Here is a 14,625-nt window from a genome sequence, read left to right as displayed (position 1 = left end):
ATACAACTTATTTATACAATAAATATCGTGCATAATTTTATTCTATAATAATATTAAAAATCATTAAGTAGTAAAACATTATTTTTTTCTGGCTATACTGAAAGACTGAACATTTTACCAACTCTCATTAAGTGGTCCTTCTGGTTATTCTGTGGTGAAGTAAAAATTAACAATGAGTAAAATTAATTTACTTATATTTGATTATATTTTATATTACAGGGTTATTTTTCATATTATTTATAAAAATATTCATTTACTTTTGATAGGTAGTAAAAATATCAATATACATTATATATGTGAAATTTATATTATATAACTATACACAATTTAATTTTTTAAATTCTTAACCAAACTTTCTAAAATATATGATTTACAATTTATATAACTTTTATACTGAACTGTTTGGTTGCTCAAGAATAACCCTAAAACCATTATTTTGGGATGAAAAACTAAATTATGAAGTATATATGTCCTACTTGAAATTCCCTAAATGGTACTATAGTAACATATATAAGTACTGTATACTATACAAAAATGTAGTTTTTGTATAATTGATTTAAAAAAAAAACGACGCAAACTCGTATATTACTATAAACGTCTAATTTTAAATATTTCCTTAAAAAGTATTATTAAACAATTTAAGATTCTGTATTCTTTAAACCTTTATATTTCTAAATATTAAATTATAATTTAAATTTAAATTTTAAATCTATAATAAGAGTTTACAAATTGTAAATATACGCCTTATATTTGAGTAAATTGAGATCTCCTTAAAATCGTATGATTTATATTCATAGTCTTTTATTATGACTTTTGAATAAGGAATAAATAATACAGCAATATTTTGTAGTGAAGTAATGAAGTGCTATGAGTGCCCAACGTGAAGTAGTTTGTATACCTTAAGGTATTTTTTTTATGTTAAATTACTATATTGAAAGAACGTAAAAATATTACAACATATAACAATTTTTGAAAACTTTTGGAATTTGTGTATACAAGACATCAAAAAAGTTTGGAAACATATTATTATACTGTTTGTAAAATATATAAAACGTGTCTAAATTTTCTGTCATCATTCTTGAATTATATATTAGTGGCTATCTTTAAATATATATTTAGTATTAAATGTTTATAGCAAAATTGTACATTATAGTTTTCTATATTTTTGTTGTGTATATAACAATATTTTATTTATACAGGTGAATAAAAGAGACAATGCTATTCTTGACCCTTAATTAGTGAGTCACGTATTCTTTCAAAGGATTAATATTTACGAGGTGTTATGGCTTTATCCTTCTGGGCCCGTTTTCCACATTTTCGCTATTTCTTTTGTTTCCATTTTTATTGTAGACTAGTGTAGTATGAATATAATGTATAGTCACGCAGTTATACAAAAAAACTTTTTTTATGAAACTTAAAAAAGATCAAAAACTATTATAGAAGATAATAAGTCCTTGTTATTTGAGGTTTTTATAAACTTTACACTCATCTCGTTTTAATCAAAATAAAATAAAAACAATAAGGAATATAATATACTACATAATATTATCAATATAATTGTATTTTTATGTTTACATAATAATTAATAAATGTTTATTATTTTTATTTCTAAATAACCTTCAATCCATATTAGTCTAACAATACAGTGGAATTTCAATTAACAGCCACCGGAAAGACCATAAATAATGGCCGCTATTTAGAGGTGGCCGCGTGACCGTAATATAGAGGTGACCTTTTACGGAAGTTCTACTGTACATCATATTATATGATTAATATATCATATAAATATTATAAATGTAAAAAAACTTCGTATTCTTACAATTATAAAATATACCTACACTTGTTTTATAATGTATTTGTAGTATTGTTGGTATACTAAAAAATGTCAGTGCACAATTAATAGACCAAAAAATAAAAATAAAGTTGTTTTAAACTCAATAAATAGCAAATTAATAAATAAATAATATATTCTTTTTTTTTTATCAATTCTAGATTTTCAGCGACAAATATTATGTATATAACATACGTAATTCATAATTATATTAATCTCCCTATTAACAAAATTAGAGAAGGTATAGACATTAAAAAAAAAATAATAATAAAAGCGTAGAAATTTGTTGTAAGGTACTTTTTGAATTTAAATTGGGTGATTTGCTGTTATTTTTGAAAATTACTGTATATAGGATTGAACTTTTTTCAAACTTTCGATTATTATAAAGGAGAGTATAGCATTGAGATTGATGTTGATGGATATGCTTTGATCCGATAGTTTAACAAATGGATTGAAAATCCTTGTATATGTACTTTAAAACGCTGATAGTTAACAAGATGCTTGACATAACATTAAATATAATATAGTGTACGTGGCCAAGGTATAATATTTTGCCAATGTTATGGTTGGATGTTCTTCATAATATAGTAATAATAAACTCTGAATATGGTACTGGCAAGAGATTACCCATATTTTTTTTTTTTTACACTAACTGTTAAGAACACCAGCAAGAAAGATATATATAATATACTAACTAATTATATCTTTTACTGTTTACTACTATCTATGAATAATTAATTAATCACATGTTGTTCTCTCCATAAAAATACAATCATGATTATTATTTTAATATAATCTAATAAATAATTTTAATAAGTAATTGCCTTGTTGTAAATAGGATAGATATTATTATATTTATGTTCTGAAAAATAAGTCGTAAGGAAAAAACGAAAATGTTTATTGTAATATTTTTAGAAGCTATGGCTATTCACTTTTAATAGGATGCCACAGTACCACACCCACTTTTGTTGTTTCCGCTTTACACAACTTGGACAATTAGAATTAGGTAGTGAATTAATATTTAGCTTCGTCACTTCGTTAGCCTTAATACATGCGTGAATTGACCTAATATCAAACTTTAAAATAACAATACTCTTTGTGTTTGTACGATATGAGCTATGTGCACTTTTAAATTGTAATATTTTACATGGGTATTTATAATTCACCTAAAAATCTTACCAACGTGCAATCACTTAAAATGTTCTTATCGTAAAGTTTGATAATAGTTCTATTTAGTCAAATATCAAAACTAAAAAGCTAAACGTAAACTATTGAGCGTACATGAGCTTTATGTTATGTACTTGTACGGTGTATACAACAAATGCGGTTGTATTGTATACATATATATACCCAAAGGTTAAACTGGAAGACAAAACTGGTAATTTTGTCTACTTGCCATCATTTTAATTCAAGTTTAAGATCAGTTATTCATAAATTACCCTTTTTACTTGTTAATAATACATCATTATATAAACAGAAGAAATTGTAAATACTCCGTTTCATTTAAAATACATAGTTTTTAAAAACAAAAAAAAAAGTATTTATAATTAAAATATGAAACATAAAAAAAAAAGTATGGTGTTATAATTTTTTGGTGTTTATAGTACCCCTTACAATTTTTTCTCACTTAACACAGCACATACCGTAAATAACGGTATTTTTTATATAGAATTGTAGTTATAAAAACTTCAGTCAATATTAAAATAAATAAAAAGTATATGTTTAGTTATATACTTACATTATAATCTTCATGGTTGATACAAGTTGTATAGTTGGACCAAACTGCACCCGATATTGGGTGCTTGAACCATGTAGCATTTTTATTACAGATTTTATAAGCAGTTCCTAGAATATAATATTTTGAATTATTATAAAACACAGGAAATCAAAAATAAGTAAACTAAAATATGTAAACGTATAAATATATAAGTATTATTTAACTATTTAGCCATCACTCGTTAAGTGAAATGATTTAATAACTCATAATTCTTTCTTAATATGTCTTAATGAACCTCTGAACTATTAAAATTGACCATCAATTTAATTATACAAACTAAGTTATATTTATGTTCACAAAATCTGTACTGTATACAAACTTCTATTTTTACATTTTTAAATAAAGGTTTCATTAAAGTATATTAAACAAAAATAACAAAATATCTCAAATAACAATATTATGTAACAGTAATACAATTCAGTAAAATTACATCAATAATAAGGTTACAACTAAATAATACATAACCTATTATTTATATTATGAAAGCTTATAAGTGAATATTTTTAAAACTTTTTCGTAAACTTTTAATTGAAAATATTTAAAAAAATGTGTATTTAATTGAAACAATTTTGATACAGCATGGTTTATGTAAACAAATTAATCGGAATTGTTATATTATTTTATGCATACTATATTTTATTATTATACTATTAAATAAAAAGTAGCATAAGACAACTGAGACAGGTATACTGCATAAAAATTAAAGGCACCTACTATAAAGTTATTATTGAGTCTAATATATTACTTTAAAATGTAGACACATTTTAATCATTATCTCCCGGTCTTTTAATATCTATTATATTAAACAGTAATATTATTAATAATAATATTAAAATTGTTTTATTTTAAAGTTAATATTTTAATTCCAAAAATATTAATCGCGGAGACTTGAAACTTCACATATTAATCATATTATATTGTTATTTTCCACACGCAACGCGTGGCCACGTAAAGTCATTTATATACGTTTTAAATATTTTTTTAACATAATAATTATTAGTAATTATTATGAAATATTAAAAAAATAAAATAGTTCCATGTCTCATTAATAAAAAAAAATAATAACTAATCGTAATTTAATTTAATAAAGGTTAATTTATCGTAAAATATCCGTTAAGAATCATTTTTTTATATACTATGATTGAATATTAAATTTAAATTTAATATATCGATTGCAGTGCACTATTCAATTACGAGGTATGCCTATACAGCAGCCACTACCTCGATTATTTTTTTTTACATACAGATATACAATCGCAAGAAAAAATACAAACAAGTAAATATTTATGTAACGTATTAATGTATACGATTTTAAAGAAACATAATAGGTGTTTAAAAAAGTATATCAATTGAAAAATATAACATTTTAATTTGATATTCCCTTGAAATTCGGTTATATATATTTATAAAAAAAAAAACCATTTTCATTATCAACTACACTGTGAAAAGACGAAAAATATTGTCAATTAAAAATAAATTATAATAATCAAATAATAAAGTATACGTAGGATATCCATTTAATATTTATATTGAATCATCTGAAAGAGAAAAATACTGATCCTTATTTTATAAACTTTTTACAGGATTTTTATATTACATTAATATTAACGAATAATATTATCAGAGACCAGGGTTGATAGATATTTTAATAAAATTAATTTTAATTTTATATTTTTATTGCCAACGGTATAAAAATAATTATTGTAATCATGACGAAAATAAACTAAATTAATTTTCATATTATTATAAATATAAATAAACGAATATTGTTATCTTTATTGTAATTAAAAAAAAAAAAATTGTTCTTTAAAAATATCGTATAAGTGTTTAAAATAAACAAATAAAACTCACTCGTTGGATCAAATCCAGAAATGAATTCTGGACATGGTTGGTGGACGGTGACTCCGGCTTCTGTATCTGCCCAGCAAAGCCATCCATCAAACGTTCCCCGACAGAAATGTGAACCTGTCAAAAACAAAAAAAACCTAACCTTAATCCTTTCACATAAATTAAGAGACCGAATGAAATACACGTGCACAAAATTTGGATACCTACTCAAACATTATATATTTTATATTATTTCAAAAGTATAAAATAACGTGCTTGAAATCGTTTGATAAAACAATAGATACATAATATATAATAAAATAAAATGTAAATATTTGAAATTTTGATATGTGTAGAAAAATCTGTGGCCCTAATTTACACGATAACACTTATAACTTTAATTTTATTTGCAATATGATATATATTTATACTAGGGACAATAGTCGATAATATAGGTAATAAAGTATAATGTAATATAGTTTGTACTTCATTTAAGTCTATTGGTAATTACCAATTTCAAATTTTACAGTTTAATTTAAAATGACAATCAGTTTCCCTATAAACATAATTACCTTAAGGTTCTAATTGTATCATCCTAAAAATATTTTAACATTATACGAAAACAATATCTATAAATTTAAAGTAAAATAAAGTGTGACAGTAAAATATTATAGCATCACATCAATATTATTAATTAATATGAATAATTTTTTAGTACTACACAAAGTATATTAAAAACTTTTACAAGAATTATTAAAGAACTTAATTATTATACTATACACATTATGTTCAATTTAAAATAAGTATTAAGTACTTTATGTTAAATTGCAATCGATAACATAATGTAAAATTAAGATGAGGCAGATGAAAACATTATCTAATATTGGAATAATAAGTATAAAATATAATATAGATTATAGTTATCTCTAAACAAATAATGAATGTACCTCACACTAGTCACACTTATACATTTTTCTTAGCCTTTTAATATACTGAAAAACCGTATTAAAAAATGTTAATAAAATTTGAAAAATCATAGCAAAATAAATCATGAATAATCCACATACCTATATCGGATATAAAAATGACAACTAAATTTCAATTTTTTTTTTTTTTTACCTCACAAAAATGTGTAACATTAACAATTCAAATACTTTGCCTAATACTCATTAAAAAGAGTACACCATTTTTCTACAAATATTTATAATAATATATAATATAAATTTGTTAGGATTAGCTGTATTTTAAAATAAATAAAACATTATTTTATTATTTGAAGCTAAAAATAAATTAAATATAAGTAATTTAAAGATTTTTTAATACAATTAAATGGAATATATATGGTATATTATTATGCTTTAATAAAAAATCAATGATTAAATTAACTAAAATGGTATCAGTTAAAAATTTAAATATTTGGATGCCCAATCTATTTTATTAAATTTAGATAGTTTCTCTTTGATCAGTAATATATAAATAAACGACTAAATTAATAAATCAACAACTCTTTATTGACTTGTTTAGATAAAGAAAGTTTTTTTTCTATCTACCAAACGATACTATTAGAAGACGTGTGTTAATGTTATGACAAAAACTATTTTCTACCCACAAATACTTAATATGTTTTGCTACTTACGAAACTCAAGGCCACATACTATTTGTCTTAACGACTATCAGTGATAGACACAAGATGCGAGAGAATTTCTTGCATCCGGGGGAGATTGTGCTCTAAAGAGTGAAGGCTTTAAGGAAAAAAAAAATTTTCATGCGAAACTAAAATAATCACAATACAATTTTAACACATAATAATATTGCAATATAGGAATAAAAAAAAGTTACTTGAACGCGATATTTGCTTTAAACACACAAAAAAAACCTACATTAATGAAATGACTCGAAAAATAATAATTCGAATTGGAAGTTAAAACTACCAAAATTAATAATTTTGTCACAGTAATAATCATCTAGGCTAGGCAATGAGTATCATGTTATATTAGCGAACTATCCGATGGACTAGTATAGACAGAAAACAATTACGAATACTAAAAACTCTGCTCTGACTAAAGATTTATAGTGTATCTCATCATTGGATAGCTGCTGGTAGGTCACTGTAATGAATATTGTTTTAAATTCGAATTCACTGATAAATCGTTTTACATTGTATATTGGAAATGTTTCTAAACATATTATTTGGTGCGTCAGCTTCTGTTTTTAAGGATATTTTATAACTAATTTATATTATTATACGGTATTAATTTATTATTATCAGTAATTTAGTATTTTATTTGTCTATTAGTAGTACCTATAATAGTACGTTGCACTATTCTTTGTCAAATTATGGCATATATTATTATATAGTAATATATACTATCATTACTATCTAATTATTTTAACATTATCATTCATTATTGTATTATATTATATATTAGCATATAAGTAAATACCACGTACCGTAAAATTATATAAAAAAGTACAATATATAAATAGCTTAAAATTGATTTTTATTTTTCGAAAATTTCATTACATAATATAGAAACATCATAATACGTTGGTGTCTACGTATTCATATTTGTATTTATTTAATTTATTTTTCGAAAATAGAAGACTTTCGATTACAACTAATAATTTTAGGATTCTAAACACACTCATAAAGTACCTTGCATTATTATTATTGAAGTATTTATTTATATATCATATTATTTATCTATTAAAATGAAAACTACACAATAATTTACAAATTATCATGTATACAACGACCTAATATGTAAACAGTTTAAATTTAAATTATTTTTGAAAAAAAAACGTTAAAATATATTATCAATATTTTTAATCTTGTATAATTATAAAATGTGTAAAATCTTGTAATTTCAATCACTTTTAACAAGTATATACATTATTTTTTTAACTTCCCTCACTCCCAGTGCTATAGTTGAGGGTATATTATGATGGTTACGCCGCATACCTTCTAATCATTATAAATAAACACCGTATATACCTTCTATCTGGTTATGGTCGTATATTAACTGTTGTAGTGAAATAATATATATATATATATATATATATATATATATATATATATATACGTATTAGTATTATTATTTTCATTTTTGGTAGATTACGAAAATAAAAGTTAAAAAAAGCATAGAATAAAAATATATACATATCCGGACCATGATTCGATAATGCACTAGATTATACTGGTTATAACTTATATAGTATACACTTTGCTTTTTTATGACTACTGCACAGCCCACTCCTTTCAATAAACAATTAATTCTAATATGCTTCCAGATACCATAATTTTAACATGAAGTTTAAAATAATGTATTTTTACCGTAAAAAAAATGTAAGCATAATTATCAAATAAATATATTCATCTATCCATCCAAAACTAAAATTGAATAATACTGAAATAATAAAATATATTTACTATAATTTTTATATAATATATTAATATATACGATTAAATGTTATTTTATGATAAATCTATAATATATAAAACAGTTTCAAAGTTTCTATGTATATTGTTTAATTTGACTTGAAACTAAAATAATTTAAAGTAGTTTTAAAACCAGCATCTACATTCCGCGCACATTTCAATTAACAATTTTAAATTAATTATGATGTTTTACTAAAATTTTATTTTATTTTTATCAACTACGATATGCTTTGTTTGCACCTAAATACTTATTATTATCTCTTTCTTTAACATTCAACTTTTTTTTTGCATTTAGAAAAACATACACATTTAATTAATTCTAAAAATATAATAAGTACACGGTACACAATGTTATAATATATTCCTTTTTTTTTTAAATTTCAGTAACCGATAACAATACGTTTGGTTAGGTTATATAATGTTTTATATTATATTTTTTGAATTATAATAATTAATAAAGTTAAGGGCTAGAAAATATATATACTCGAATAATTTTATTTTTGAAAAATAAAAACATTTGTATTGCTCAAAGCTAATAATATAACAAAAAATTATGCATTTATACATATAAATGGGTACATTAATTTAAAGTCTTTTCAATGTCTTAATAGTTTTTAAATGGTAAATTATGTATTTGAATGTGTGTTAAACCAATAAAAATTACCTATATCAACATGAATTTCTCACCCAACAGTCATGTAAAACGATAACAAATTATTTTTTTTTTATTTTTTACCAACAAATGATGGTCACATTTTATCTCTTTAAATTACAATAAATCATTTTCATTTACAAATAACGCCAGAAAATGTTAGAGGTGTTGCGCAGTAACTCGTAAATTTTCCAGGCCTTAAATGATTTATTTCAACTGATAGGATTAGTAAAGAACAGTATGGCTCAATCTTAATCCAACGATTGACCGTACTCCAACTGCACGATGGCAATTTGTTTATTTTATCGTGAATAATATTCAAATAACGTCAAAAAAATCTACTTGAAACCGTTCACAGTAATATATTATAATACATTTTAGACTCACCATAGCACCTGATAATTTCTGAGTGAATTACTTATACTTATATATTTATATATATATTATTTAAAAAAAAAAAAACATCTGTCAAACATAACTTTTAAGTGTTAGATTTTAATTACTTTTATGAAAGTAATTAGTGACAACTGATTAGTGATTAATGGTTATTTCAAAATCCCCAACGAACTCTAACTAGGTACCAAAATAATAAAATAATAACAAATCTTCTCGGGGGAAATTCTGGAATGGTTCAATTTATTCAGGCAGTGATGATCATAAGATTTATTGCAGTCTAGACAATTAACGGTGTTTTAAACATAAAATTATCAAAGTAACTAATCTACTAATAATTCAAGCCATACAACTACCGATTAATAACTTTATACTAAGTTCTATTAGGTACTATATGTTTCGGAACGGGATTATATACTTCTAAATAGTATATAGGTACAATATTTTTATTAAATATTTTAATACTTTTTATTTATTACATAGGACATTAGATCGGTAGAAAGAATTCGATTATTATTTAAATTAAACTTTACTAATGCATGAATATAGTGATTGAATTATACCTAAATCCCATATTATTGTTAATTTCATCAAAACTCATACACAATCAAAATAAATGAAAATATAAATTATATATCATTAACTTATATTGTAATATGAAATAACTCAATAACTGTATATGTATTTGAATAAATACATAAGTTACTATATATATTATATATATACACATGTGTGTGTGTGTGTGTGTGTGTGTGTGTGTGTGTATGCTGTATTATACTTGTATGTATATTGTATATACTAGTTATATTACCTGACTTTCTCTCAGGAAAATATGAAACACAGCACTCGGTATATTTTGGGGAGAGTGTACCTCAATTTATGGTGTCACTGTGCTTTGCTTTGTTGATAAATCCAATCAAGATATATATGGTTTATTTTGATTCAAGTTTAATAAATAGAAAATCAGTTTATATTATGTACTTTCATTTGAGACAATTTTACAAAAAATATACGCCTAACCTAACACAGCTTGTTAACATTGGTCAAGTGAATAGTGTGTGACAGTAAAAATAATATTAGAGGTGTATTCTAATTTCTGTTTTGTGTATATAAAATAATAATTTAAATGACAGTGGAATGTTTTGAGTTTTTCGATTAATATCTTTTAAATTACAAAAAATATACAAAAATCATTCAATACATTGTATTATTATATTATGGTGTAAAATATTATGAAGTCCTCCCCACTGTAGGTTAAAAAATTGAAAACATAAAAATTACAAAAATGGATTTATTGTTATTTGGTAGTATTTTGAATCAGCAAGACAAAGTGAGGAGGTAACTTCATGTACATGCATTATAGCCTATAGGTATATATTATAGTACATCGATTCAATGTGTCAGTAACATGTCGACGGCATGTGGTTTACCTAAGTCCCGAGTTGATGGATTTAGTAAATATTTATATAAACTGTTACGACAGATTTCTAAAGGCATTATTTCTTATACAAATAAGAAATTATGATATATTGTAAATTTAATATAATTGAATATCAGTAATAGTATCATTATACTTAAAACATAATATTTTAAATATTATGTTTTATTTTATATATTTTATTAAATATTATATCTTCAAAATATAAAATAATCAACATTTTATAACAAATTTAAGTTTTGTTAATATTAACTAATAGTTATATTACAATATGATTTATACATAGCAATCATACGTATAAATTCAAATTATTTTCAATGATTTATTTTGGTGATAATAATTATTAATAATTTATATAACTTATTAATATAAAAAAAATGTTCTTGTAATAAGCTCATCACAGTATGAATTAAAAATCACAGATCACTATCTAATAAGAATGGCTAGGATTAATATACATTAGTAAGTTGCTTTTGTAGTGTTCCTTTACTAATTTGGTTAGTTGAATCCATAAATCACTCCATGATTTATTTTGCACAATTTAAGTACATATTGCATATTTTAACTCAAAACACGTAAAATATATGTTTATGGTACCTAAATATATTTTAACGTAAGTAGATAGTGTAAAAATTTAGATACCACAAAATTGTATGGGTTTATTTCATGTTAAGACTAACAAAAGTTATTTATCGTATATAAAATGTAATTTTCTTATTAAATTTGTTTTAAAATCATAGATATATATATATCACATAATAATAGATCGATACAAATTTGTAAACTCTATGGATATTTTTATATAATTTTATTGTATATTTTAGCATACTTGTCTATTTTATATTGCATATTATATGATATAAATCTTATCCCTAATAATAAATAATTGCTTGTATTATTGAATACCTATTGATCATATAGGTACTAAAAATAAGCAGGTGGTATGAACTGCGGATACACCCTTTGAGATTATTTATGAATTATGTCAGTATAAAAATATTAGGACTTCATATATTTTTACAATTTTGTTTTATTGATAATAATAATTTGAGAATGATTTTGTCGTTGACAAAAAACATTTAATTGGTGCAGACAAAAAAAAAATTAAAAGTTGAGTATTACGAAGTATTTGTCCCGAACAAATATAATAATAAACATACTGAAAATCAGCCACACTAATCATACACATATCATAAGAAAATCAAATATCAACAGAATTAACTTCGTAGTATAAACAGATGAAAACTAACTTGACTGTGCATAAAAAAATATATATTAAGTAGTAGTTAAATCTAGTTTCTTAATATTTTTGTATTATAACAAAATAACTAATACAAATCGTTAATTTTACGGCTGAATATTAAATCTAGTCAAAATTTAAACTCAACTGCTCATAAAAGTTGATGTGATGGTTTTATTATAAGCTTATGGGGAACTTTGTATTAAATATATTCGAGCTATTTTATATGCAAATAAAAATTATATCATAAATTAATTGAAAACAAACTTAAAATAATTGAAACTTTTAAATGACTATAAATAAAATTGAACAAAATTATTTTTTCCACCTACTATAACGCACTTTTGAGCACACAAACAAAACCAATAAATTCATCGCTACCTCCAGATTCTTTAATAATAACAATGATTTAGTGACTTTAGTTGATTTTGGCTTAGTAAAATGGTATATTTCTAGATGACTTTAAAAAATCGAACTTTAGTCATAACATTTTATTATTTTAAAATTTTAAATACATATGTGTTGGTGGTAGTGCCTTATTAATACATGAATAATAATTATAATAATTACATTTATAACTACTGATAAATAATGTATAAAGGTACATAGTATATACTTCATAACTTGTAATTAAAAAAAAAAAAAAAATAAGATATTAATATAATAATAATGATAATCGAAAAAAGAAGTACAACATTAAATTGTATAATTTGAATAATCACAAGACTAGTATCACATAATTATAATATTACATACCGATAAAAAATAAAAGGAAAAAAGTATTTTTATATTGATAAAATTACAAAAAATAATTTATTTTAATTTTCAAATATTTTAGTAAAACGTATTAAATTGTTTATTTTTAAAACATGTTAAAAATACTTCAAAGTTCAAATATTTATAGTAATTCTAAATTTGTATAACTGGTTAAGTCGCGTTACTTCTTTTGTAAACCAAAATTATTTAGATATTATAACCAAAAAAAATGTAAATATAATACGTCATAAAAGATCCTAAAATATTTGTACCATTGTTGTGGATTTATGACTATGATTAGATAAATAAATAATTTTATAAGTAATATTATGAACTGATAATGATAATTGGTAATTCTAAATAATTTAAAATAGTATTCACAAAATATTACTGAAACAAAAGTTATTGAATATTATATTATATTATTATGTTGCTTCAATTTTAAAATGTATAACTAAATTACATTTAAAAAATCATATTCATTAAGTACTTGTTTAATAATTAATAAAAAATATATGTTAAAAATACAATAAACTTGATTTTTTTTCAGATATCAAACAGTGAATGAGTGGAGAGCGAACAGTGTTCAAAACTTTAAACGTTATTAATTTATTTTTTTACTCGATGTCAGTTACATAACATTTTCCAAAGGCTTGAATAAACGGACATAATATAGTAATACTTCATTTTCTGACTTTACATTTTTTTCTGGACAATTTAGAATTAATAACACATACTATAAAAATACAGATCTAATCTAATGTATTGTGTATAGTGCATGTATTATTTACCATACAATAATATTATTTTTGGTTAACCGATTAAACTCTATGAGGAATGAATATGAATACAAATTAAGTATAACATAAATTTGAAAATTTGATAAAATAAATTAATAAATAATTATTTAAAACAATTAGTTAGGTAGTTTTTTGTTAAAAGAATAATACATTTTAGATAATGTTTCACAACATTTTTATGGACATTTAGTGTTCAAATTTTGATTCAACTAGCTATTTAAACAATATATAATGATTTATAACTTTTTTTTAATGATTATAGTGATTGTATTCCAATTCCAAAAGTATTAATTGTAGGCAATTGAAACTTTTCACCATTGTTACGTAGACTATTATTTTTGATTAAATAAACATTCATTCACAATTTAAGGTATTTACAGGATAAACCTATTATACGTTCTACGGTACGTCAGCATTGACTTCTATATGAATAGCAATTGTATATAATAATAATTATAATTACAATATTATA

The 14,625-nt window shown here is 22.6% G+C and overlaps 1 protein-coding gene across 5 annotated transcripts in view; it reads right to left on the bottom strand.

The window, feature by feature from the left end:
- LOC132922193 (calcitonin gene-related peptide type 1 receptor) overlaps positions 1–14,625 on the bottom strand; it is a 145,893-nt gene that overhangs the window by 97,784 nt on the left and 33,484 nt on the right. For all 5 annotated transcript variants that reach the window (XM_060985564.1, XM_060985568.1, XM_060985567.1 and 2 more), the window contains exons 3-4: positions 5,460–5,573; positions 3,570–3,676 (exon numbers count right to left, since the gene is read on the bottom strand). In XM_060985564.1, the coding sequence (XP_060841547.1) occupies positions 3,570–3,676; positions 5,460–5,573 (221 nt within the window). The remainder of the gene's footprint in view (positions 1–3,569; positions 3,677–5,459; positions 5,574–14,625) is intronic.

The sequence above is a fragment of the Rhopalosiphum padi genome, chromosome 2 (assembly GCF_020882245.1).
Source record: "Rhopalosiphum padi isolate XX-2018 chromosome 2, ASM2088224v1, whole genome shotgun sequence".
NCBI lineage: Eukaryota > Metazoa > Arthropoda > Insecta > Hemiptera > Aphididae > Rhopalosiphum > Rhopalosiphum padi.
This window is presented reverse-complemented; position numbering and strand designations above follow the sequence as displayed.